Source organism: Medicago sativa, chromosome 8 (assembly GCF_051527215.1).
Source record: "Medicago sativa cultivar Bolivia chromosome 8, Bolivia_mono, whole genome shotgun sequence".
NCBI lineage: Eukaryota > Viridiplantae > Streptophyta > Magnoliopsida > Fabales > Fabaceae > Medicago > Medicago sativa.
In genome coordinates this window covers 82,554,868-82,582,783 of record NC_140756.1, presented here as the reverse complement: position 1 = coordinate 82,582,783, position 27,916 = coordinate 82,554,868, and the positions used below count along the sequence as shown (strand labels likewise).

Genomic DNA, 27,916 nt, shown 5'->3' with positions numbered 1-27,916 from the left:
TCAATTTGGATAAGATGATTTAAATTTAACACGGTTACATTGATGAGATTGATCAATTAAATGATCCTTATAAATATCCTGAATTTTGTTTATAGTCTTGTACAAAAAAAATCATACTTTCTTAGTATTTTTTAACATTTTTTGTTATCATTTTTATCGATCAAAAATATTGATGAAGATTTTTACAAAGATTAAAAATGTTGGGTAGAAAATTTTACATCGACTAAAAATCTCGACATGAATTTAAAGCATTAAAAATAAAAGATAAAATTTTATTTATTTACATAAATAAAAGATTAAAAAATAAAATTTTATATATTTACATAAATCTTTAATTTATTTAAAATAAAAGATAAAAGTAAAAATAAAACGTGAGGCCACGTGATGCCTGTTGAATATAGTGTCGTGCAACAAAGTAGATAGATTATCATTCATATGATAATTAATGTAAAAGCTGTGTTTGACTTATTGTTATGATGATTTGATAATGTTGTAACCTTGCTTAGAGAAAGAAAGCAAGTTGAAAGAGAAGAAAAACAGTATCCTAAATAGAAATAGAAATAGAAATAGTTAAAGTATTTCAAAATCCTCTGTCAAAACATGCTATTGATTTGTTTATTTGGTTTTTTTGTTATTGATAAAAACGTGAATTTTATTAGTTTTAATGTACCTCATCTCATCTAAAGAAATATCTATGTGGACTAATAGGGAGACGTTTGTCGATCCACAACATATACTACCAAAAACTCCCTATAAAGAAAACAGATACCGCCAAAATTGCGACTATTGTTTAAAATGCGATGCGATCGAACCAATCAGAATTTTTATTTGTTTTTTAGCACAAGAAATTTTATTTTTAGAGGGTTTTTACTACAAGAATTATCGTTTGTTTTTTTAGGAATGAAATTTTTTCATGGCAACGGAAAATTTTAAATTTAAACAAATTAAATAAATTGAAAATATTATTCGACTGAATTGTTTTTTTCGTTAAATAGTTTAATGACTAGAAATTCGTTTTAAGATGAACATACAAGATTACAAAAACTCCAACATGATCGAAATGATTTGCTCTATTAAACCCAAGAGTTTATCATTATTGTGATCATATTATTCGGTTGCAAAATTCCTTGTCGTTATACTACTGTCTACATACATAATTTGTATCTATAACTATGGTTGTTATCTTGTTAAATCCAACTACAAACATCTCTAAATTCGTGGCTTGATACTCTTTTGGCTCATTCGATATGTTAACATTATAAATAGATTGAGATATATGCAGGCCGCATAGGGAGGAAACTTCATTTCTTGAATCCTTCCGTGTCCACCGCCACACCAACTAATTCTTATTTATTTATTTAATAAATGAAAATACATTTCTTTCCGTATGAATACTCTACATTTTTTTTGTTGAAGAATATACTCTACATGTAAATGTATACACTAATCATAAATTCTCAATTTAGATAAGATCATAATATATGAAATGAAATTTAAGATCATTACATTGATGAGATTGATCAATTAAACGATCCTTGTAAATATCCAGAATTTCGTTTATAATCTTGTAAAAAAAATCGTACTTTTTCAGCTTTTGTAACATTTTACGCTATCATTTCTATGGATCAAAGATATTGATGAAGATTTTTACAAAGATTAAAAATGTTGATTAAAAAATTTACATTGATTAAAAATGTCGACAAAAAATGTAAAGCATTAAAAAGTACGATTTTTTATCGAGATTAGATTAAAAATAAAATTTTGTATATTTATAAATTGATCATTAATTTAATTAAAAAATAAGATAAAGCTAAAAATAAAACGTGAGGCCACGTGATGCCTGTTGAATATAGTGTCGTGCAACAAAGTAGATAGATTATCATTCATATGATATGATATGATAATTAATGTTGATGTTGTGTTTGACTTATTGTTATACGATGATTTGATAATGTTGTAACCTTGCTTGGTACTTTCTTTCCTCTTTAGAGAAAGAGAAGAAAAACAGTATCCTAAATAGATAGATTTTCAGCTACCTAGTTTCTCTCTTTACCACTCACTCTAACTACTTTCTATTTCTATTCTGTCGCTCCTAATTCAATGGATTTTCTTCACCCATTCTTGACTTCCCAAACCTCTCTTCCTAGGTAAGGTACTTTCTTTTTCTCTCTCTTCTTTGCATGTTCATTTTTGTTTCTTTATTGTTCTTGTTTGTTTCTTTAAACCTGCATATCATTGTTGTGTGTGACATAATTAGAAATACTTGAATTTATTATTATTATTTGTATTGTTTCATTAATTATTATGATACTTTATGAGGTTTGAATCTGTTCCTTTATAATCTAATAATGATTGCTATTCAAAGATCCTGTGTGTTCAATTTTTGTTCCTTTATGATTTAGTATTTATAAGTTAATTTTCAGAATCCAACAAGAGGCATTTAATTGCTTTTAGCATGCATATTGTGATGTGCATATATAACTCTTACCAAATCTTGAAAAGTTTTAGATTATGCTTAATTGCCCCCTTCAAATTTGGTCCACCTTCTATGTCAAGATTCTTGTCTTTTTGAGGATGATTAGCTACTTGTCTTTTTATTCCCTATCTTACAAAATTGAAAAAGTTGTCTTGCAATTTAAGGATTTGTTAGAATATTCTTGAGATTTGATGGTTGGAATACTTGTGTTTCAATATCTATTGGTATGCAAGCCTTTTGCTAATCATTTACAAATGATTCCATTAGTATTAACCATCATAGTTAATTCTACCTATTACTTCTTATTATAATTAATATTATCATGGAGGCTTCACCACATTTGTTTCATCTCCTTATAAGGAGTTTAACTAGATTCTTATCACAAGACAATCGCAGATCGGTAACTTATGTGCTGCGTACTGATCTTACACTCCCTCCCCTCCTGAGGATGGTTAGATTGAAATGGTATTATGTTGTAACAATTTGGCAGGAAAAACTATTGGTATTTTGTACATATAGGTATGCAAATCAAAATAATTAGTAGAAAATGTTGAAATCTTTTCAAGAACAAAAACTGTGAGGAACGATATGGTGAAAGGATTTTATATAAAACAAAATTCACCTTTTAAAGTTAGCATGAAGATGAAATTTTTATCTTGTTGGCTGCTCGCGTTTATTTTTTTTTTAGTTAATAATTTATTGTGTTCTTAAGGTAATTGGATTTCTTAGTAAACTTTATAGTCTGCATAATATTTACTACAAGTTAGGTTATTTATTTGCTAAACTAACCATAAGAATACTTGCCTGCTTGGAAATTTTGGTATCTCCTTCAAACAATTGCAGATACTTTCGAAATTACTTTCATTTACATGGTATGCCAAATAGACAAAATTTAGGTGCATTTTCTTAGAAGCTTTTGTTGGGGAGTGCCGGGAACAACAACTGGCCAACGCTACATGACCACAAGAGAGGGAGACACCACATCTCCACTCAAAACCTTAAGTCCTTAGGTATATGGATCACCTCTCTTATATATCCAACATTTTGCCAATTCATAGTTGACGTGGGACTAAACCACTCACATTTGAATCTGACAGTTTTCTGTATGCACTTTTTGGAGTTATAACAAACTTCGGGAAAATTGTGGATTTGAGGAAAACATGAGTAGTTAAGTTAAGAACCATATGAAAAGCACCTTAGGAAATGAACCTAAGTTTTGTTGATATCAAATATACCTTTGCGATATTTTTGCTTATACTTGGTGCATGCTAGAGAAATTGGCTTTCATTGACAAGTTTATCAGGTGTTTCATCTTTTAATGGGGACATGACTGATACATGATAGCTCAACTTTTGTATTCAAAGCTATTTGTCTCTTGGGAAAATAATGCATAGAATGTGATTCTACTTTTCATATTGGTAGTTTCTGATCCGTGATGCTGAAATTGTTGCAGGTGACCATGATCTTTCCAATAGTTGAATTGGGGGAATTGATTAGAATTATTAAACATTTTCCCTTCAAGGCATGACTCTCCGACCACGCCTCACTTCTAGACGAAAATTTCCCAAAAAGTTCCTTTGTATCTTACTTTTGTTACTTGTGGCAATTTGTGTAATAGGAATTTTTATCCATGGCCAAAAGGTAACCTATTTCTTCCGACCACTTTGGGACAACCCCCCTGCCCCCTTTACAAGCATACCTCACTATTATGCCGAAAATGTCTCTATGGACCACCTTTGCCACCTTCATGGCTGGTCCCTTCGCACCCAACCCCGCCGCATTTACGATGCAATTATCTTCAGCAATGAGTTAGACTTGCTAGAAATTAGATGGCATGAACTTTATCCATACGTGTCAAAATTTGTGATCCTCGAGTCCAATACCACGTTCACAGGCATTCCAAAACCTCTTTTCTTTGCCATAAACCAGGAAAGATTTGCATTTGCAAAACAAAAAGTTGTCCACGACTTGTATCCTGGTCGAGTTGCAGTCCGTGGATCAAATGAGGACCCATTTGTGCTAGAGTCAAGACAACGCAGGGCCATGAATACATTGTTACACCATGCGGGGATTTCCAACGGTGATATTCTTCTAATGTCGGATACTGATGAGATTCCAAGTCCTCATACTTTGAAACTTCTTCAGTGGTGCGATGGAATTCCTCCCATAATGCATCTTGAGTTGAGAAACTACATGTATTCATTTGAGTTCCCTGTGGACTACAACAGCTGGCGAGCGACAGCCCATGTCTACGGTCCCCGGTCTAATTACCGGCATTCGCGCCAGACCGATGCTATCTTCTCAGATGCGGGATGGCATTGTAGTTTTTGCTTTCGGTATATTTCAGAGTTTGTTTTCAAAATGACTGCTTATAGCCACGCCGACCGTGTGAAACGGAGGTCTTTCCTTAGTCATTCAAGAATTCAAGACCTTATTTGCAAGGGAGATGATCTTTTTGATATGCTGCCCGAAGAATACTCCTTTCAGGAGTTGATTAAAAAGATGGGGTCAATACCTCGTTCAGCTTCTGCGGTTCATCTCCCAGCTTACTTGATAGAAAATGCAGATAAATTTAAGTTCCTTCTTCCTGGAGGATGTTTAAGAAGACCAGAATGAGTATTTTTGTATTATATTTTTTTAGCTTTTAGCATGGTAACACGCAGCTTAGTTTTTCTCCATTCTAGCTTCAGCATATAGAACTTAGCTTGAGATTTTGGTAGAATGTTTACGTAATGTTAATTTTATCATTTTGTACATGAAGCAGCAGGCATAAATTGCATGAAAGTAACAGTTTTGATAGCTGTAAAACTCATCCCCTATACTCACTCTCTTATATACTTTCATGGATGAAAAGGGGAATGCATGAAATGTAACTCTCCTCAAGTATATACAAAATACATCTAAATGATGCATTTTGGATAAATGCATCATCATCATCATGCATGGATAATTGGATATATTGGGATTTCGGAGTATAATACTTTCTATTTTTGGATAAATGTCATATCTAAGACTTGATAAAAACGCATTAGAAAGCTCATACGTTAATAACGTTAACAAACAAATGTCATGTGATGCATATGTTGTAGAACAACATAGTATAGTAAGATAGTAAGACGTGTCCATTAAGTTTCTTTTTGGCACATTCTTGTTGAATCTAATACCTCCAAATTCGAGATTTTTTTTGGCGGTTAGTACCTTCATCGCCGGCCAAGCTTGCAATAGGAATTTTGCAACGTTGTAATTTGGCACGAGTCTTGACTTATAAACACACAATATAGATTTACATCATCAATTTTAATAATTCCATTTCAAAATTGTAAACAACAACATTAAAAATAATTTTTCGATAAAACATAAGAAAATTATTAAAACAACTATTACTTCTCTTTATTCCCTAGAATTGCATAACAGTATTGACATATAATATTAAGAACGCATAATTGAAAATTAACAAAAATGAAAAGAGACAAAAAAGAATAAAACTTTCATTTTATTAATAGATCATATCTTTCATAATACATTTACATTAACATTGAAACTTATTACACAAAATTATTTAACGGCTAATGTTAAACTTGTGGTGCAAGAAGATGAAGGGGGAATGAGGGCTGGGTAAGGTTTATTTCCTTTCTATGGTGAAGGAGACTTTGATGGTCAACCTTACACCCAGACAGATCAACCTTACACCTAGACAATTAGTGCAAATTTGTAGAGTGACACCATATCATTTATACAATCCTTAAAATACTAGTGTAGTCTTTTTTGTATGAAAGGTCAAAGGTGAAAACACATAGAAGAAAACAGGAAAAATGTGAGATGGAATGAAAATTTGTGAATGATTGATAAGTATTTATAGGAGAAATTTGTGAATAATAGTGCGAGAGGACCATTAATTACGGTCAAAAAAACATGGTAAAACGAGGTCGACTAACTAATGGTCCGACCGGCTAATGAAGCTGGTTTTGATCAAAGAAAAATGTGTGCAATGAGTTAGTCTTGTTGAGAAAGTAACCATCCACACTCTTTATTGATTTGAATCGAGAACTCATCCCGCAAATGTTCGGATTGTATAATCGAATCGGTTTAATATTGTGTCGAAATTCGAACTTTATAGTATATGTCGAACTAGTATTAGAGAATTGATTCGGAATATATAATCAAAACTCATCCCATAGAGTTTGGATTATATAACCCGAACTAATTCAATATTGTGTTAAAATTCGTACTTTATAGTACTCCCTCCGGTCCTTTTTATAGGAGAATACTTGGTCAACAAAAGTTAATGTACCTGGTTCAAAATTCGGTCCGGATACATCAACTTTTGTTGACCCAACTTTCTCTTATAAATAGGATCGGAGGTAGTATATATCAAATTAGTATTAGAGTTTTCATAATTTATTTTCTAAACTGTATATTAACAAAATTTGGTTAAGCTGCAACGTTTTGTGCTTTCTAAAATTTTAGGAGATTCAGATTATATAATTTGAATGATGATATTTTTGAAATTTTGGAGTGTGCAGGGTGGGAAAAGAAATTCCCATATATAAATTTGTCGAAACCCGCACAAATTTTAACCAATAAATGTTGACGAGTATCAAACTAACATTATTCATGGTTGTAACAGACTATTCATAATTCCATAATAACATACTACTAATACAGACTATAAAGCATAATTTATTAGCACTGCTACTTCTGAAAGAACAAATCTATAAAATGAGATACGAATGCATGAAACTAAGACATTTATTAACCAATGAGAAACTCCTCAAGTGTTCATTCCACATATTAAACTTGCACTTTTCGCGACTCCTCCACGATGAGCAATATTCGTTTATTTTACATGGTTTGGGAGTATATTGCATGAAAACTCGAAAAAGGCTTCAAATCTAAAATACATGTATAAAGTTGAACAAAAAAATAGCTAATAAATATAACTAATACTTCAGATTTTAAAAATGCAAAGTGCAGTAACACCAAAATTTCTTTCCCATTTTTTAGCGTAACCACAAAATTACATATTGCATTTTTTATTTTCTTTTCATTCCATTAATATGCTTGTGTGTTGGTTTGTTTCATCTTTTACTATGATTGGGTAAATTGTTTCATCTTTTACTATGATTGGGTAAATAAGAAATTAAATAAGCAGTAATAAAACCTCACCGTTGTATAAGCAATAGTATAAAGAAATACGGATCCCAGACAGCCAAGCTTGTCTACCACACCCGCATTAATTACAACCACCGGATCAATTCAACGGCTTAGATACTTGTTAGATACTCAACAGATCAATCCAATCCCATCAATGAAACAAAAGCAAGTTCGCTCAATTGCAAACTTCGTTTTCTTTCTCCACAAAACTAACTATACAAAATGCTAATCAACTCCATAGTGTTTGTTTCACTTTAACACATGGTCTCTTCAACATGTCCAGTGATAATACTCCATCGATCACCAGCAGTCCAGACTGATTATCAGAAAGAAAATGTATTGTAAGCATTATCAACAATAAAAAAAGATGATAAATGTAGTTTTTGGTATGAGAAATTACCCTTTGAGGGTTGCTCAATCCAAGGCCCATTCATTACATTCAATATACTGCATGCCTCGCTATATTGCAGATCTGGTAACAACTTTGGGGTAAGTAAGAAACACCTGCAGAAGATTAATTGTCACTTACGCGTTAGAAACAATCAAATGTGGGGGAACAAAGCACATTAGTGACTGGCAAACCGGCAAAGATCAGCCTTAATTTCCTAATGACAAGCAAAGCTATGGGCTTATTTGCCTCACATATATTGCTCTTATTAGTATTTCGTATAAATACTATGCATGCTAATAACCGAGTGTTTCTCTTCCAGCTAATCAAAAGTCTTAAAAAATGAAAGACAATCTTTGACTCGCTGAATTAGGTATGTAACATGTATTCATCAAATTTTATTATTAATTTTTAAACGAAGGAATTGAAAAGTAATATTAATTAGTACTCACTGTGGTGTATTTGGCTTGCTTGCTGCTCGCACTAGTTGCTGAAACATCTTCCTTTCATTTATTGGATCCATTCCTGATAAAAAAAAGAAGTCAATGAAGGTCTCTTAAGTGCTGTCTACGGTTGAACCAAAAAGAATTTTACTCTAAAGACTAACCAACCTTGGTTGATCTCATCAACAACTCTAAATGGGCAGTTTGTAAGATCTTGAAGAGAAACAAGATAAACAATAGTTGAAACTGATCGCTCCTGGAAAACCAAATTTAAAGGTTAATTAGCATGCGGGACAGGGGAAAGAATCAATGCACTGAGAAAAGAATCCTCTGTAGTACCCCTCCAGATTGATGATGGGCACTGAGAACTTCAAGCTGTCCATTTTCTCTGATAGAATAAAAAAATATACTGTAAGAAACATGAAGAGTGAAACTGGAGTGTAAGGTATGGGAGAGTACATATTTTTAGTGAATTCCTTCTGTATCCTTTGCTTTTTTAGGGTAGTGGTACCCTTAAATAAAATAGTTAACATCACAATATCATTGAAACATAAATACAATAATTATGAGGCACTTTATACCGCATTCAACTCTAATAGGTTGTGTTCGGTAAACCAATCTATGTAAACAAATATTTTATAGCAAGTTGTGTACAGTACACACAAATCTATGTATTCAAAGTTTTGTCCTTTGTTTCTAGCAGGTGTATTTAATTTGTCTTGCAGTACATTTTTTACGACCCTTGTTTTGTTGCCAGTTATGCAACGAACTATTTACTGTTCAGTCTTGTCCTGTTTCCTGAGCTTGCTGTTTTTTTTTTTTTTTGGAATTTCCCTTTTTAGAAGCTGGTTAAATTGTGGTTTTCTCATTGAAGATTTTTCTGCTGGTTTTTTAATTCTTTTCTAAGATTGGTTTCGCAGCAACAGATACAGATAGAACAGAGACAGATATAGAAGGGGAAGGGACTTTGGCCGCCTAATGGCCCTGGAAAAGGAGCACTATGTCTCTTGCAACAAATATTGTGAGATCATGGTGGTGTTGTGCGCGAAAGTCCCACCCTTGCTAACCATTTGGGTTTTGTACCGTACACATACCATTTGGCTTTTGTGCTTTATACATACCATTTGGTTTTTGTTCGAAAAGAGAAGCCTAAATTATGATGGGAATAAGGATGAAGATAACAAATTCCTAGCAATATATAGTTCAGATTATATTAATCACAACAGTCAGACAGAAATCAACAAACGTGTAATCATCATTGTAGGTTGGGTTTCCCTCTAAACATTGAAGCTGACTGGTAACCAGAAGTTACATCAACTAATAATATGAATGAAAGGTGGCCTTGTGAAAGCACATTCTTAAAAACATAATAAACAAAATAACTGGTTCAGAACAACTGTCACCTGAATTTGACTTTTATATGTATTCCATATTGATCAAAGTCCATATCATGCTCATCTGAGAAGTGAAGACACATTGATGAGGATGGAGGCATAAGAAGACCAGATAAAATTAATTTCAATTACAGTCTGACAAACCTAGTGAAACTTCTCCGGCAACAGCCATCTGTTGAAAATTTTGACTAAAAGTTTCATTTATCTGGGCCACAAGGTTTCTCAATGTAGGGAGCCATCTTCCCTGCAGAAAAAACTTAAAGATTTGAGCTTATTTCCACAACCGGAAACACAAAAAAGGTCATGCAGATCAGGCACTATAAATCACATTATCTATGCATGGAAACGGGGTGGTTTTAGAAATAGCACTACTACTTTAATTACATGCTAACAACTCAGGACTTGAATACCGGCTCCCCCATCTTCATTAAGTTCTAAAGATTATATCACAAAGAACTGGCAAGCTTAGCTAATAGGATGGATCAAATTATTTCATGTAGTCAGTCCATCAACCACATAGGTTCACCAATCCATTTTGGGCCTCGTACTACAAACATTATAAACGTATATGCAAGCATACACATGTTTTGGATAACACCTAAAATAAATACAGATTTGCTCTTCCTTGTCTTTAGTATTTTACCATTCAAAACACTTTATAAAAAAGACGTGTATTTATTTAAATCTGCATGAATGAAACTTAACGAATAGATTATTAGGAACTTTTCAAATTTATAATTTTGTAGCCACATACATAATTGCAGAAGTGTTGCTGGGGAAGAATTTGTTCCGATGAAATCTATATCATCAAATAACAAAAGCATTCACAAAAAAACTGCTAAAACTAGAGAACGAGGGAAATTTTCTAAACTACTCCGAAAGATTAGTGAAAGTGGGTGTAGGAAAATATGGGAGAATGCTGCAAATAAGAGCTAGCACTGTAAAGAAATGGGAAACTGTGCAGCATTCTTAATTTTTCAGGTACCACATGCTAAACTGCAGCTGCTATCCTCAATATTAAATTATAGTTTGGTCGAGATTGATTCAAAACTTGCAATTACAGATGCATTCTCTACATCGTGGTATTCTAATCATGTAAAGAAACACTTATCTGACCTTAATGTTATCCAATTCAGCTAGACACCTTGTAGATTCCTTCTTGTCTGCATCAAGTTTTTTTGCAAGATCTTCTATCTGTAAAGTCACAGTAAATATAGATGGCACGTGGAAATAACCCAACGAAAACTACAACATTGAAGAGTACCTGTCTTTGACGAGCCTCATATTGTTCCAATATGTTACTATTGACAAAAAGGATTGAATTGGCTTGAGAAGTGGTATCTTGGATAGCTGCTTCCAACTCCTCAATTGTAGTAGGCATCTAAATGAAAAACCCAAATGTTGTTAGAGCTCCCATTGACTTACAAATTACATATATATTATATATGTAGAAACCATGGTAGATAAAATCACAATCTTAAAGATCGCACTATTCTATGATTTTAGGAGCCCTAGGCGATCCCAACCATATGGAATGTGATCTGGTGATATTGTGTGATCACACTACACCAAACCAAAAGCAGGTTAACCAACAATCCTATTGTTAAAATCAAATAACCAACATTTTTTCCATCCTATGAGGTTTTTAACACTTCCAATCTTATTGACCAACATTTTTCTCCATCCTATAGGGGCGGAGCTAGAATGGGGACACCCGCAGAGGCCATGGTCTCCCCGAAACTTTTTTTAAAAAAATTTATACTAGTGCGCTATTATATTTTTTGTCTATATCTTCTTTTTTTGTCAACTTCATATGATATTGTATAATTGCCTTTTCTTTTACTCAATATATTGAGTCTTAAACCTGTAAGTTTCTACTATTAAAACTTTCAACCAAGTAAAATATAAAACAAGCATGAGGATTAATTTATTAGAAATCTAATTTTTCTTATGTTCTTTTTGAAGCAACGTTGCCGATTCGCAACCACGAATGTGCTTAAAGAGGTCAAAATTCAGATGCTGTCCATTATTTGTGAATTATGCAAAAAATTAGTTGAGACCCGTAAATCAAATTACTCCCCCCAAGCTTAATTCCTGGTTCCGTCCTTGCCTAAGGTTTTTAACACTTCCAATCCTACTTTTAGCATTTCTTTCTTCCCAGCCAAAAAAAGCTTGCCCATTGTTTCTATGTGTGACAGCGCTTCACTGGTTACCATCTTCTCCATTGTTCCTCTTGTGTGGTGGTGCAACAGAGGTGCTCTTCCTTCATTGGGTTTGGAGAGTTTTGGTTTGGGAGGGTTTGTTGATTTTGGGTTACTGCTTGCTGCTCTTCTCTTCCTCAGTTCTCTTTTGGCGTTCTTATGGATGGTGAGATTAAGTTTAATTAAGTGCTTATAGTGATTTAATGGTTTTCGCCTTATTTAAACTATTTTACATGCATATATATGAAATAGTATGTGCAAACACACAACTATCGTAGAATCTCACAATTTGCATAATGATGCCTCGATTTACAATTTTTACTCCCATCCTTAGTTAGGATCTAAATTTTGACTACCTTCATAGAAACTGTCAAAGCACATTATATCATAGAAATTTTGAATTTCAGTGATGAAAGGACACAACACTATTAAAATAATAATAATAATAATAATAATTCAGGTCATGTATTCATGACATATCAGTACTAGTGTGTATTGGGTACATAGGAAAAGTACTGTATTTTAAAGACAACAGAATTCAATTGAATCAGACAGCCTTTGGTTGTCAATAACCCTCTCAACCATTCAGGGACTCTTTTCCAAATAATTTCCATTTGAGAACAGTTTTGTTATACTGAAACATGTTTGATAGCTCAAATTGTTCAGCAATAGAATTCTTAACAGCTAATTAATTTTGCAAGTAATATACATGCATAATTACCACCACCCTAATGTTTTTATTTTACTTTTGTCACGGTCCTCTAAGGTGTTTTGGTAATGGAAGTTGCGTTTGTGTTCATATTGTCTTTCACCGTATCATGTTCAAAGTCATCAAGCATGCAAACGACAAAATATATTCTCAACTGGAAGCACTGCCATCTGGACAGGATTGGTGATTGCGACATAAATACTTAAAACTAGAAAAGGAATGTATGCAAATATCTAATACAAACCTCAAGAAACTCCTTCTCTAGGTCAGGTGTAAGCCGGGCAATTGACTTAGCATAGTTCAATAAATCTGTAAGCTTCTGTCTACATTCTTCAGCCTCTTTCTTAGCTGTAAAACAAGAGTTAGGAATATCGTTGCATCTTACAAAATCTACAAATTAAAATTTAAATAGCTTCTCACAGTTATTATAATGCAATGATGCCTGCATAGCAAAATTTTCATGCTGCTTCAGATTGGCCTCCGCTTCTCCAATCTAAAGAAAATTCAAAACATATAAATGACACAATGGCCTCCAATTAGTGATAGATCCAATAGTACATAGTGAGATAATCCCTGGAAAAGGGCCTCGGGCAAAGACACAATGGCCTCCGAGAAAAGAAAATAAATGTGACTTCCATCCCATTATGTCAAAAGAATTGTGATACTAATTTGTTTTCTTTCGAGTAAAAAGAACTTTTTGTATATTCTTTTTTTAGACATTGACTTTCTCTTTGAAACCTGGGTAACACATCAACAACTCCTTCATTATTCATCCCTTTGTTTGCTTCAATTTTTTTGGCTTTTGGTTTTCCGAATTTCACATTTACAATGTTTCAACAAAGATGAAATGAATTGTCTTTATTGTCGATAGAAAAATAAATGTAAATGAAATTGATTATGATAATTTAATAAATGATTTTGTATCTCAATTTTTAAAAAATAAAATATAAATAAAAATAAAATATTATTAATATTTTTTTAACTAAAAAGTCTCACTTTGGAGTTCGCTTTAGGCCTCATCTAGTGTTGGGTCGGCCCTTTGTGTTCGAGCCATCTTTTATCCGATGTGGACTCTAACACACCCTGTATTGGGCCTCATTGAGTGAGAAAACTCTAGTATGTATCTATTTTGAACATGAATCGTCTTGAAACGGTTCCCTGTGACGAATCCCGATTAAATATATTGAACCACTATTAAAACTTAGTGTAGTCAGCCAATTTTGTATAGCCAGACGCATTTCTTTTGTCATTTGATTTATTACTTGAATCTTGAATTATTTTGAGCTTTGTAGATGATATGTAAGCTTTGATGCTGACTTTTGTTTTGTTGTAACAAGCTTGGTGCATATGTCATGTATGCTCCAGCTTGAGGAGGGGTGTTAAAATTAAGAATCTTTAGACATTCCTTTCATTCTATAACTTCCTAGATTGATAGATATTACTCCTATAGTAAACAACTTGCTAGGCTAGTGCTTACTAATTAAGCATTCAATGCATTTATTGTAAAACCATTATAAATACAAAGTGTGTGATCTCATTATAGACACTCGAATTTACACAAATAACATACAGATTTTACAATGTAAGCATGAGCAACATAACTATGATTTGATTACCTTCGCATCAAATTCAATGAAAGTCATACGTTGTTCAACAAAACTTCGTACGTGACCGGCAGCTTCAACAAGAAGATCCTGTCAATTGCCCAAAAATCAAATATAAAAAAACAATATTCCTCTTGGAGCGAAAACAAATAAAGAAGAAAAAAACGTGAAAAATAAACGTTTTAATGCGAATGCATTTGAATATTGAACCATAATTGTTAAGTTGAAACCTGCAATTAACATGATTTTTTTTTTTTATTAATGAAAATTTAGGATGAAAGGGCCTTGGCGCAAAGGTAAAGTTGTTGTCACGTGACTGAAAGGTCACGGGTTCAAGTTCAAGAAACAGCCTCTTGGGTAAAAATCAGGGTAAGGCTGTGTACAATACACCAAATGGTGGGACCCCTTCCCGGACCCCGAGTAAACGGGAGCTTTAGTCCACCGGGCTGCCCGTTTTTTCAACGAAAATTTAGGATGAAGAGATGACACCTTGATCCAAGGTAAGGAAAACATCTGAGCTCAGTGAACACTTCTGAAGGAAATTACATTTACCTCCTTCCAAGGGGACCCGAACCCAACACTGGATAGATATAAGCTCTGTTACGGTCAACTAAGCCAGCCCCTTGGAGATTCAAATAACATGATATTAAGAAGCAGTAAAAAGAACGGACATAAATCACCTTAATTTTAATTGCATTATGGAATCGCTGAATGTTACAATCTGTTGCCTGATCAACAAGCTTCGCTAACTCCGTATCTAAATCATCTTGCTCCTCCATTGATTTCAGTTTCCCTTTCTTTTGTTCTAGAGGTCAAAACAAGGTATTTGCTTTTTAGTATGAAAACAAAATGGTAATCTAACTTTTTATATCTTCAATTAAGTATATCACTTATACATACTTACCAATACGCCTAACAATTGTGTGTCGCTCTTTTTGCTTATTTTGTGCTTCGAACGAATGTCCTCCTAAAAGAAATCAAAATAATAACAAAATTTCAAACTTTAGTAGGAGCATATTTCTTCAAACACAGATTAGGTTAAAATTAAAGTTTTTTATCAACAATACATGAACCCTTAGGGAAAAAGAAAAAAAAAAAAACTCTAGGACAGATATATCATTGTAGTGAAATTAAAAATACAAAATTTTCTGTACCTACCATCTGTTTACGAAGATTAGCAGCCTGATTCACAAAGCTTCTTTCCTCGTCTTGAAACTTTTTGAGACTTTCCTCCAAGGAAGCAATTTGTTCTTGAAACTCCCTTTCCCGAGAGCTCAGATCCTCAATGTCCCTCACATTTAAATCTAAATAGTACAGCAAAAGGTAAACAGAGAGAGAGACAATAAGGAACCAGCGTTTAAAACTAAGTCATGTGACCCAAATGTTGGTTAAACATGCTTTTAGAGTGGCATACTATTTGTTAGAAGTCGAGGGCGTTGCACTTGTTCAACAACTGCTGAGACATGATTTCCGTATCTAGACTTAGACCAGTGATAGTGATTTTCTGGTGTCCATAAACTAGTAATTCCCAACTTTGGGACCCCATCAGCTTTCTGATCAGTTTCTTTCGATCCAATAAACTGAATTGCAAACATGTAGAAAAGAAATGAATAACATTGCATAACTAAATAACATCACAATTAGATCGGCTAAAGCATGAGAGGCATACTGAATGATCAAGATTAGATTGGCTAATCAACACCTCCTTGACAGCAACAGGAGCATCAAAAATTTGGTCCAAACGAGAGTGGATACCAAGAGCACGCATCTGGTAAGAATTATACAACAATGATGAAATGTTTGATATTGATTTGAAATAAAAATTAAAAATGTTTCCCCAAACTTACATTGGCAGATATTTCGGGAGGCGGCTCTCTTTGGTTATCATGACCAGTATAATTTAAAACTGGTACATCGTAGTTCCGTAGGTTGTTCACCAAGAAGTCCCGATCGCGAGGATCTGTGTTATGAAAGACTGCATTTGAACGGATGAATAAGTCGGTATGGATAAGGTGATACTGATATCCATGCAGGAAATGGTGATGCGCGAGAAGTGACTCCTCTTCAATAAGACCTGTACAATTACTATATTCGACCCTCAGACCAAAATAAAAATACAGCATTATACCAACCAATTTTTGTCAGTGTGACTGGAGATACAGAGTCTTTGCATAGGAAAAAGGATACAGTCAAAGGAAGAGAGAAAAAATAAAACAATACAATAGTGATGGGTTGGAGGAAATAGACAGGGAGTTGAAGGATTATTTTAAACTTAGCTTGTTTTGTTGAATTTTATGGTGGGGATGGGAGTGAATTCCCCCATGACATGACTAAATTTTGGCTCCCCTCAACTGGGGGGATTAGGAGGGCTTGATAAAGTTTAAACACATTGAATAAAATATTCTTGCATAAAATAAAATTAAAAAAAGGTATAAACAGTAAATTAGACCTTCCCCTCAAATAAAATCTCTCCCCTTCCACAACTCTCAACCAAGCAAAATAAAGTCTGATTAAATCTCTCACCTCCCTTCCCCTTCCCACCATTAAAACCCCTCTCCCCTTGTTTGAGCTAAGCAGAACCAAAGATCTCCACAAAAAATAATAGAAAGCAAGTTTAAGAATGAAGCATGGGCTAAAAAAAAAACTCTAAAAATGTCTAAATCTACAAAAATGTAGACAAAATTTTCATGGTATTAGGGTGGAGAAAATTTCAGAAAAAATTGCTTTTACGAAAACAAAAGAGACCATAAGAAAATATCTAGGACTACCTTCCAAGTGTACCAAGCAACTTGACCCTCTAGATATCCAGCATGAGATTGATCTGAGACATTCACCTGTAAATTCGCTCAGCAGTTTAACAGACCAAATAAGAAGACCAAATGGCTATAAAACATGATTTTAACATATATACCTCAACTAAAACTGGGCCATAAACCTCCTTGTGGAATTCATTGCGATGCTCTTGGACCCATTTATAAGCATCGAAAATTCTTTCAACCCCAGATGTTCGCAATGCATTCAAACATTTGGTACTTTTACTATTCATTTCCTTCAACCTGCAAATTTTACAATAGAGAATTAAACAATATATTCGCACAAGCAACCAATCTGAAGAAAATATCATCTTGTGCCCAACTTCTACCTCTCTTTACACTTCGTTAAGGAGAACTTTTTTTGCTTTATTTCGCTTTCTGCTTGTAACTTATTCTGTCTCGCTTGATTAGCAGAATAATCCAACTCCACAATTCCCTCTCTCAGTCTATGCTGGTAAGGGAAAAAAATCATATAAACTATTTTTGCAGAGTATAATATTGTCTAAATTAGTAACAAACATATCACAGATATTTGGAGTGAGAATAATGGGAATCAAGCATACATGGGTTTACAATAATTGAATCTAGTCTCTATTATACCTGATCAATTTTTCCTAGTCAGTTAATGCACCTGGAACTTACTGAACAGGGTTTAGGAGAAGGTATTTCAAGAGATCCACTAAAGGCCACAAGAATGGAAGAGTGGCCAATTCCAAAAGACATCAAGGGGCTAAGAGGGTTCTTGGGATTGACAGGTTATTACCGAAAGTTTGTCAAAGATTACGAAATCACTGCTGGGCCTCTCACTCGGTTATTTAAGAAAAATAGCTTTCATTAGGGAAACGAAGCTACGAGAGCTTTCCAAGAATTAGAAAGGGTCATGATGGAACTGACACATCTGCAGTTGGCATTGGAGCTATGCTCATGGGGCCATAGATTTGCTGCTTCCACGGCTTGAAGTTATTATCATCAAACTTAACATGCAATGCGAAGAGGGAAAATTGCTCTCAGAATTGAGAAATAGATTCAAAGTAGCCATTGAAACAGGCACAGGATCGAAATAGAAACTCTAGATACCATGTTAGAAATGCAGAGCGCAAGAAAGTAAACGAAACTGAAACAAAAATGAATATTCAGAAATTCATTATAATTGGTTGAATGATTACAATGATACTACAGCTGTATTTATAAAAGATACAGAGTGTAACAGATTCTTACTAGAAGCTTGTGCATAAGCTAATAACTCTTAACTAACTAGAAGCTTCTAACAGAAGCTACTAACAACAGAAGCCATCTGTCATAAGACAGAAGTAACCACTAAGCTAACAGAGGCTGGGCTCAAGGCCCAGTCCGTAGACTATCGCTAACACTATAATGATTCAGCGATGGTGACAATATAGGCTGTCAGGTTGTAGTGATGGCGGAGGTGGAAGACAGTGAGGGCATTTCGGGGAGCGGTAGAGACGGCAACAATGGTGGTAGACGGAATATGATGATGAAAAGCAACAATAAAAATGAAAACGGAAATTGGTGGTAGACGGAATATGATGATGAAAAGCAACAATAAAAATGAAAACGGTAATTGTAAGTTATTCTTTTTTTCTTGTTCTAAAAATAGAAAATACGAACAAATTTGGAGAATAAACATTCATAAAAAAATTACTCAATCAAGTTAATGTTTTTATTTAAAAAAAAGAACTCAAATCAAGCATGCCCTTAATTGCACTTACAAAAAAGCGTGCCCTTAATTTTGTGTGTGTGTATCAAGCATGCCCTTAATTGCACTTACAAAAAAAGTGTGCCCTTAATTTTGTGTGCGCGTGTGTTGTGTGTGTATAATATAACCAATGACTAAAGGTACACTTACAATCTCGTCCCTGGGAGGTTCATAAGGGCTTAGACTCTCAAGTTCAAGTTCAGCAGCTGCAAGATCCTCCCTGGCTTTTTTCAATTTCTGTTGCCGAGTTTCTTCCTGCTTCCTCAACTCGTCCATCTCTTTGTACTTCCCTTGTAATTCCACCTCCTATAAATTGAAAACAAAGAACTAAAATCACATAAGAAAGTTACAAGAAGAACCCACAAGTACAATAACATGAATAATTATTAATTTACTTTGATGGTCTCGGTGCCAAAATACAACTTTTGTCAAGAAAATGCATGATTGATAATGAAGACGCTGGTTTCCGGTCTCACTAAAAAAATTATAAAAATAAAGTATGTAAAGTAATGGGTGACAAAAAATTACTAATTGGTTCTCTTTCTCCATAAGTTCCATTCTCTTCTTGGCATTGTCACTTATTCGGTTGTTAGCCTTTTTGCATTTTGCATCTAATGCAGCTTTCTCCTCTTTTTGTTTCCTGTTAGAACATGACAAAATATAATTTTATCATATCATATATACCAAAAGGGAGGGGTTTGCCACACAGACATGTTCATCAGATAGCAGCAATAATACAGTAAAGGACAACACGGATGCCAACTCCATCAAGGGAATAAGCTTAGGCTGATGTTCTTGTAGTAATATAGATATGTATCTGTTAGGACATCACCATCGTTGGCTAAATATGATAACAATAATACCATAACCATAAGTTAATTTGATGATAATTCAATAGCCCAGCATTAATTAAATCCATTTAAAATGATAAAAAATAAAATAAAAAATATTACTATTCTACTGTATTAGTAAAATCTCACTAGAACACTAAAACTGATTTTTCGTTGGTAGCTTAGTATAGTATTAAAACATCAAATAAACACTATTTTAGTATAGTGTTGGAAAGATCACAGTAATCAACCAATCTATTTTGCAGCAATAAAAAAAGCACTAGTGCAGTATTGTTGACATCCCTGTTATTCCATCTACATAGTGCAAATTTCAGATGTTCGGTCCTAGGCATGAGGTGATGTGTTGAAAACCTCACATTAATTAGAGATATGACCAAGATACTGCTTGTAAGGCTTGAGCGAGTCTTCATCCTACAAGTTGGATTAGTGGGGTTGAGTTAAATCGAATATCTTAAGTTGTTGTCACAGCCTAATGCTGTATTGATCAATTAAAGAACCATCCATATTACCACGCACAAACCCCAATAGTGTTAGGCATTATGGTGTCTCACAAAAAATAACAGTCATACATTGGCTAGAGAGAAGGCCCGGATAGTGGTAAACCTTACGCAATCCTCAACTTGCAAGCCGGTTTTGTAACCATGAGTCGGGCACAAAACTTAAGTGGAGTGAACTTCCACCCATCAAGCTAGCTTTGACGGGGACTGAATTAGGCCCTAAACCAAGAGTATAGGATGGAATCGTAGATAATAACCTAAATTTGTAATTCGACCAAGCTCTATGCTATTTCCACCCACATTTGACCATCCGAGATGACCGGCCCTTGGCTTGAGAGGATTTGTTGCGATCTTTATTTTTCTAATCGCATAAATCCACACTTCAAATGTTCGGTTATGAGCGTGAGGTGGTGTGTTGAGAGTACCATGTAAGCCCATCGTTGGTGGGGCTTAATGAAGCATTACTCCGCGTCTACTACTTCGGCTTCGACTACTCGTGTGTCCTTGCTTAACGGAATTAATTATAGCCTTCAATGCTAAAACATATTTGCTATTTTACTTTACATTTGGTTTGAAAATTAGTAACGGTTGAACTTTGATTGTTAGTTATGAATGTGTTTAATTTTGTGTATTCTTTTATTTTTGAGCTCTTATGTGTATGGTATAAAATGTGTGTATTGTTTCCCTAAACTTCGGCGTAGCAGTCATACCGCTGCCTGCTACACCGCTACGGCCTTTTGGGGGTCAACCTCTAGTCTAGGCTTCGCGGTCCACCATTGAATGCAAAGATAAGGAGGCGCCAATACATAATTGACTTGATTGCACGTTTGGCTCTTCCAATTTGGACTATGTGCGAACTTGGTGCTCAAGTGTTTGTTGAGTCAATCAAGTCAACTTGTGTTTTCAATTTTAAACAAATCAATTCTACCATCAATCTACTTCTACCGCCGTTCCTTCAATAATCATTTTTATACACAATATAAAAAGAAATAACTTTAAAGATTAATCTTAGAATTTGGGTTGAACCTAACTTGCAAAGGGAGGGACATCCACTTATAAACACTATTCAGATCATATCACTATCTAATGTCGGACTCTCAACAGACCACCTTCTACACCCTACCTCCCCTTCCCGTCTTCTATCCCTCAACCTTTTTGATGCATATTAGACTGCTGATACAGATGATAGAAAGTATGCTTCAGGTTCTTCGGTTTATCTTGGCCCCAACTTGGTTTCAAGGTGATCTGTTTAACAAATTCTAGTTGGTAGATCTAGCACTGCAGGTCAATACAGGAGATTGGTCAAATCTGTATCTGAAGTTTTGTGGATTCAGCCTTTGTTGACAGAACTACTAATTCCATTTCAAACTCCATTACAATATTGCAATAATCTTAGTGCAGTCTCCCTCTCATAATCTAGTTTCGCATGCTACAACCAACCACGTGGAGCTTGAAATTTTCTTCCTCGGAGAGTTATAACAAAAGCATAATTGTCCAGCATATTCCAGTCAAGGTGGTAGACAGGGGCTCACTGAATCAACCACCATAGGTTTGAAGGGGAAATGATAGAATAATAGAAATAGCAGTATTTTCTATTGAAAATAAATAGAAAGAATAGAAGTCAGTATGTGATTCTGTTACCGATTAAACAAACTGAGAACTAAGCCAATTAGATACTTCTATGAAATACATTAGGGTGTGTTTGGATTGAGGGTTTAGGAGGGGAAGGGAGGGGAGGGTTTACTTTTCTTGTTTAAATTACAGACTATATAACATTTTTTTTTAAATAAACTAAGTGTGATTGAAGTATTATATGATCGTTTATCATGTTATTATTTTAATTTTTTAAAAAACATTCCATAATGTCCATAATTTAAAAACGAAAATCAAACCCTTCCCTCCCTTCCCCTCCTAAACCCTCCATCCAAAGACACCCTTAATGTTTGATTAATACTGTTCTTTTTTATGAATTCTTTTTTATTTTCTTTCATTTCGCTCAGTTTTTATCGAGATAAAACATCAAAAGAAACAAGAGAAAGGAAGTAAAAGATCTGAAAAAAGTAAACGAAGAATGGAAAAAACATGTGGAGTGTTAGATGAATGACCCATGTAGTATTGCAAAATTCACCTTTAAACCTGTGACATATGTTCATGCATAAACTGCTCAAGAAATATAATTGTTGGTGCATCTCTGCAATTTATTTGTGGTTACTAATGAGAGTGGGAAGGGAGGATTTTCCATTCAAGGTATGAACGATGTGTTGTTAAATGGCGGTCATTGTGGATGGCAGTGGCAGAAATTTGACAAGCTACCATACAATGGCAGTGGTGTTGCAGGTTATAAATTCGTGTCAGATTATGAATTCATTTCATTCAAATCCTGCATTTTAAGGCTTATATTAAGCCTCTTCTTGGATATAGAGTAAGATATATTTTTGTTCCTTGACTTTGCTGAAATATAAAACAGCTGAAAACTCTACAAGTATTTATTAATCGAACAAGCTATTATGAATTTCATCATAAGTCAAGTTCCCCACCCCCAACTTCTGCCCCTGCTAAAATATAAGCAACCTTCTCATCTAGCAATTCAAATTCTAAGAGGATCAAAATGTAAACAATTACAAACATGTAACAAAGTAAGAAAGAATAACATACTTAATAGGTTCTTTAAGTTCGTTTAATAATTTTGCAGCCTTCTCAAACTCCTTTGCTGCAGCCTTCTCACGCTCCTTAGCTTCACGATATTCAGCCTGCTTCATATCATACTTCAGCCATGGCAATTTCTTTTTCATTGATTCGGCCTACAAAACAGATATAGGTATATTTTTTTATCTTTTCCTTTTAAAAAATGCATCAAGACAGTGAACTTTCAACGCAGGAGGATCAGAAAGCCTCCTATATGAGAAAAATAAAGGATGAACTAAGCATATCAGAAAAAGAATAGACATGACCACAAAGGAGTCTACATTGCTCGGCGTATACAAAACATTCAAACAAAGCATGTGATTATCATCAACGAAACCCAATAGTTAACCTTGGTAAGAAGTTCATCTCTTTGACGAACACGTTCAACATCCTTCTCTAATTCAGCATTACGTTCCTTCAACTGATTTAACGTTCCTTCATTTTTCTCCAGAGACTGAAACAGAATTAGTAAATTGATCGTGAAGTTGACAAGCAGCTAAGATTTAGGAGATTTCTATCATTCCTTAGTAAAGGGTGAACGTACCAGCTCGACATGCTTCAATGCACGACTTTTATCAATAAGTGCACGATGTTGCTCTGGAAGTCGTGGATCACCAACAGCCTTTTCTGTCTCCTCCAGAAGTTGCACAGGAGTTAACTTTGCAAACTCACAGACCCTGTCTTGCGGTAAAAACTACCAAAAAGACAAGGATCCAAAATTAGTTCAGCAGGATAGAGAGAAAAACAAAGTATTTGCCCATCATAGATTTGAACATCACAATAAAATAATACCTAAAGCAATATTCCTCAAAACTTACAAATAAAACAACTAAATCAAAGGAAGTTGTGAAGACCAAAACATAATGTGACGTGGATATGAGGATGCGGCAAATTCTTAAAAATTATAGATACCATTCGGTCTAGATACGTCGGCATAAAATTATAATTTATAAAAGAAAAGTATTTGTAAAGGGACATAAATATTTGACACCTGATTAGGATCCAAGGCCCGGCACTGAAGTTTATGCATGGAGAGCAAAAGGAAGTGGGGCCAATATGGGAAGGAGATAACCTGATTAGGATCCAAGGATTGGTTCACTACATTCCATTAGTATCATTTCCAAGCAGCTAGGGAAGGAATTGATATTAGAAGTGTTTGTAGATGCTTAAACCTAGAGACTCGAGGTGTTTAAGGGACTTGAGGTCCTATTTGAGGAAGTTTGCATTAGTGTTTTTTTATGATATCCTCATTCACAACAGGTGTGTGGAAGGCCATGCCAAACATCTTAAGAAGGTTAAGGGTGCAGCATGTGTTGAGGAACCATTGCCTATTCGCCAACAAAAACATGTATTCTTGTGGTAAGAAACAACTGGCGTACTTGGGGCACATCGTTTCAAAACAGGGTGTCCTTCTAATCCAAACAATTGGAATGGCCCCCAGAATGTGAAGAATTTGAGGGGGAAGCTGGTGTAATGATGGCGGAAGTTGGCAGTGGAGAAAGCGAAGGAGAAAAATTCCACAGGCCGTTTATGAAAACAAATGTTCAACGCTGTTTAACTCTGACAGGTTGGTGTAATGAATTCAAGAACTCTGACAGAAGAGGAACTGAATGAAATTTCATTGATGAAAATGAATGTTCAGCCTCGTTTAACTTAACCAAGCCAGAGCCATTTATAGAGTTCTATTAATTTGCAAACTAATTAACTGAATAACTGTAACTAACTGGAGGTGGTTCATTGACTTACAGAAGCAAAAAGTTCTAGAATACAACACGATAAATAAATAAATAAATAAATAAAAGAATAGTCGAGAGTTAAACTAAGCAAACGAAAACTGTGAGTAACACTGTAGTCTAGTACCATGAAGTATAATGATTGCAGGTCATAAACTTACTTGAGTCAAATTATTCACTTGGATGTTAAACCTCTGAATGGTTTCAGCCACATCCTTTTTGGACACAATATTTCCTGAAATTAACACATTGGCAGTTAGCACATGCAACTTTTTTCTCTTGTGCATATACAGTATTATACATACATAGAAATATTGAGCATATAAGGGGAAAATCGCACCATTTAAAACCCATTCGGACTTGTTGCTGGTGTTTATTTTACGCATAATTGTAATGTGGTCCTCTTTATGGTCTCCCCTCAAGGTAATCTTAATGTGGCCAGAATCTTCTCCCCGCTTAACATATGCCTGAATACTTGTGGCTCGCCCAAGCAACTGGGGCTCTCCACAGAGGCCAAGAGCAATAGCACATACAAGAGAACTCTTTCCAGAACCATTTGGACCAATTACAAGATTCAAACGAGGCCCGGGTTTACATTTTAAGTAATCAAATGTCATGAAATTATGAAGCTCGATTTCTAAAATGTTTCCAGGCATATAATCGTCCTCCCCTCTGAAACAAAACTCAAATCATCAACTCCATAATCACTTAATTTTAGTTTGCAAACTCATTTCCAAACAATATTTCTTTCTTTCTTCAAATAATGGTAATGTTGCTAACTTTCATATTTTGTTTATCCTTTGCTAGGAATACACGGGAAGCTTATGAAATCTCTATCCAAGAAGAAGTACAGTAAAATAAATGATGATAAACACAAAATTGAAATTAAACGTGACTGACAGTTGTTATTTATTACCTCATGTTTGCTCTCAAAAATTGCAGAGAAAGAATGTGTGATTATAACAGAAGGAGATATAGAATCAGCGAGGTTCCGGAAAGGCGCCAAAAATTCCGGGACGGTGGTTGTCGGAGATGATGGAGTGTCTTTCTAGGGTTTTGGAAGCAGAAGAGAAAGAGAGGGAAATCAAATAATAAAGACAACTTTTTTCTGTGAGGAGCCCAACCCCTTTTTTGTTTATTGTATTTTTAATACAAATTTTTTGTAGTATCTTATTAAAATAAATTGGTATAAACAAACATTTTCTCCAAAAAAAAAAATGTTATTGTATGAGTATGGACATTGCATAATTTATGCGGGGGTCGGGGGTTCGAACTACGAACACCTCATCTCTTCACATTTAATTGTGTGAACTCTAGTAACTAGTCTACTAGACAAAAAAAAATGATAGATGCACCCTAAAAAACGATGGATGCAATACGGGTAAATTTTATAAGTTATAGTCACTAGTCTACTAGAAGAAGAAAAAAAATGATAGATGCACCCTAAAAAACCATGGATGCAATGCGGGTAAATTTCATAAGTTAAAATTTCATATTCCTTTTTAATTATATCTTTTAATATTATTTAAATCTAACACATGTATCAACGCGATTCGAGAATGAAACGCTTGTGCATATTTTTTAGCTAAGACATGTGCTTCTTCTACCTTGAAGTATGTTTCGGACTTTGCGGGAACGTAGTTTTGTAGACTTTAGTTTTTTCGTTTTGGTGTTTTTGTTCTCTCTTTTCCTTTTGTTTCTCTTAGCTTTGTAACAAAAAAAAAACACGGGTACGCTTAAATCATATTTGGTTTATTTCCCTAGCTACACATGGAGAAACATTCATGAAGCGTTGTGGATCGTCATAAGGGGTTGTATATGGAGAGAGTGGCGTGAGTAATAGAGTAAACGAGTGAAAGATTTGAAGGATAGCTTGTGTAACGCCCGTCTTAATTATTTGATTATTTAAAAATATATTTATATATATGATTTAAGTGATTTTCATGATTGATATGTGTGAATTTTATGATTCATGAGGTTGAGTGGTTTATATGATTTATAAATGAATTATGTGGGGTATTTTGTTGTGGTGAAGTTGTTATGTTGTTATGACTTATTTTATTATTAAATAAAATAAGATATGATAAATAAAATAAAAATATTAGAAGTTGATTTGTGATGTGTAAAGAGTAAGTTTAGAGGTGAGAAGAGTAATACGAAAAGATAAATAGGGCAAACGAAGTTAGAAACGTTTTTACGTGAAACACTTTTGGAGAAAAGGGAGAAAAGTCGAGAAAAGAGGATAACTAGAGGGAGAGGCTGCGATTTCATCATAACCGGGTAATAAAGATTAGAGGCGTTCGTGAGTAGACTCCTCACTTGGTGTCTAGGTGCTCGATACGTAACGGGATGGGGGCTTGCTTTTACTTCTATTCCTTACGTGTCTCTTTTATGAACTAATTTATGAGAATTTCCAATAAGGCTGCGTGCCAAGACTTTTAAATGTTGAACTATTTTCATTGCAACAGTTTAAGATTTTCATGATGTTGAATTTGAAGGATAATTATTATTATCTCGTTTTGAGATGTTAATGTAGTGTGTGACATTCCGTTATGAATTAAATACTCGATTTTAAATGAAATTTTTATGTTGGGAAAACGGGGTGTTACAATTGGTATCGAGCAAGTCGGTCCGTCGGCCAAGTAGTAGAGTCGCGTTGTGTCGTATTACGGTTGTATCTTGTATTTGAGTTGTCTGTTCTGTTTATCGTGTAATCCCTAGTATGAGCTGGTTGGAGTACAACCATGTTCACATTAATTGTTTTAGTAAGTCGTTGTATTTCTCTTCGGCGAAGAGGAAAGTGGAGCAAAGGTTTTGTCTACTAAGCGGTGAAGCGATTAGAACGCGATGGAATTTTAATGTTTTCTTTGATGGCGTCCTTATCTTTGGAGAGTCAAGCAATGATTGATAAGTTACAAGTGGTGTGCGATTTTCCCGAAGTCTTTCCCGATGAAATTCCTAATGTGCCGCCGGAGAGAGAGGTCGAATTTTCTATTGATCTTGTCCGGGAACAAAGCTCGTGTCTATGACACCTTATCGTATGTCGGCTTACGAGTTAGGCGAGTTGAAGAAACAGTTGGAAGATTTGCACGATAAGAAGTTTATAAGACCAAGTGTTTCACCTTGGGGAGCGCCGATACTTGTTGGTTAAAAAGAAGGATGGTAGTGTGAGGTTATGTATTGACTATCGACGAGTTGAACAAAGTAACTATAAAGAATAGGTATCCACTTCCTAGGATTGATGACTTGAT

General features: G+C 34.5%; 2 protein-coding genes across 7 annotated transcripts; one reads left to right on the top strand and one right to left on the bottom strand.

The window, feature by feature from the left end:
• Positions 1-1,887: 1,887 nt before the first annotated feature.
• On the top strand, positions 1,888-5,284 carry LOC146902277 (beta-1,4-N-acetylglucosaminyltransferase family protein). 5 transcript variants are annotated; one of them, XR_015023474.1, is made up of 3 exons: positions 1,888-2,147; positions 3,320-3,486; positions 3,930-5,284. XR_015023474.1 is itself a non-coding variant. In XM_085737681.1 (2 exons), exon 2 carries the CDS (start codon positions 4,001-4,003, stop codon positions 5,090-5,092), a length of 1,092 nt encoding a protein of 363 aa, XP_085593807.1. In that variant the 5' UTR covers positions 1,919-2,147; positions 3,930-4,000; the 3' UTR covers positions 5,093-5,284. The 5 variants fall into 5 exon arrangements, 3 of the variants coding, with proteins under 3 accessions (XP_085593807.1, XP_085593805.1, XP_085593806.1); XR_015023473.1 differs by having other exon boundaries at positions 1,888-2,152; XM_085737681.1 differs by lacking the exon at positions 3,320-3,486 and having other exon boundaries at positions 1,919-2,147.
• Positions 5,285-7,621: 2,337 nt separating this feature from the next.
• LOC146902276 (structural maintenance of chromosomes protein 5-like) lies at positions 7,622-25,764 on the bottom strand. Of its 2 annotated transcripts, XM_085737678.1 has the most exons (29): positions 25,582-25,764; positions 25,006-25,337; positions 24,827-24,900; positions 23,477-23,626; positions 23,282-23,386; positions 22,903-23,048; positions 19,428-19,539; positions 19,050-19,205; positions 17,512-17,633; positions 17,281-17,425; positions 17,138-17,203; positions 16,217-16,344; positions 16,039-16,137; positions 15,784-15,949; positions 15,524-15,673; positions 15,274-15,333; positions 15,050-15,174; positions 14,382-14,459; positions 13,186-13,258; positions 13,010-13,113; positions 11,120-11,236; positions 10,972-11,049; positions 10,000-10,099; positions 9,865-9,919; positions 8,801-8,849; positions 8,630-8,717; positions 8,471-8,543; positions 8,031-8,134; positions 7,622-7,946 (listed from the first exon to the last, which is right to left on the bottom strand). In XM_085737678.1, exons 13-29 carry the CDS (start codon positions 16,135-16,137, stop codon positions 7,885-7,887), a joined length of 1,581 nt encoding a protein of 526 aa, XP_085593804.1. In that variant the 5' UTR covers positions 16,217-16,344; positions 17,138-17,203; positions 17,281-17,425; positions 17,512-17,633; positions 19,050-19,205; positions 19,428-19,539; positions 22,903-23,048; positions 23,282-23,386; positions 23,477-23,626; positions 24,827-24,900; positions 25,006-25,337; positions 25,582-25,764; the 3' UTR covers positions 7,622-7,884. The 2 variants fall into 2 exon arrangements, 1 of the variants encoding a protein (XP_085593804.1); XR_015023472.1 differs by lacking the exons at positions 7,622-7,946; positions 8,031-8,134; positions 8,471-8,543; ... (8 more) ...; positions 14,382-14,459; positions 15,050-15,174 and having other exon boundaries at positions 15,274-15,336; positions 15,528-15,673.
• Positions 25,765-27,916: the final 2,152 nt, after the last annotated feature.

Excerpts from the sequence above, each read along its gene's own strand:
- LOC146902277 (XM_085737681.1), top strand. The coding sequence starts at position 4,001 with ATGACTCTCCGACCACGCCTCACTTCTAGACGAAAATTTCCCAAAAAG.
- LOC146902276 (XM_085737678.1), bottom strand. The coding sequence starts at position 16,137 with ATGCGTGCTCTTGGTATCCACTCTCGTTTGGACCAAATTTTTGATGCT. Across the intron at positions 15,950-16,038 it reads AATCTAATCTTGATCATTCA|TTTATTGGATCGAAAGAAAC; the intron begins GTATGCCTCTCA and ends TTTGCAATTCAG. Across the intron at positions 10,100-10,971 it reads CTGAATTGGATAACATTAAG|GGAAGATGGCTCCCTACATT; the intron begins GTCAGATAAGTG and ends TTTTTTCTGCAG.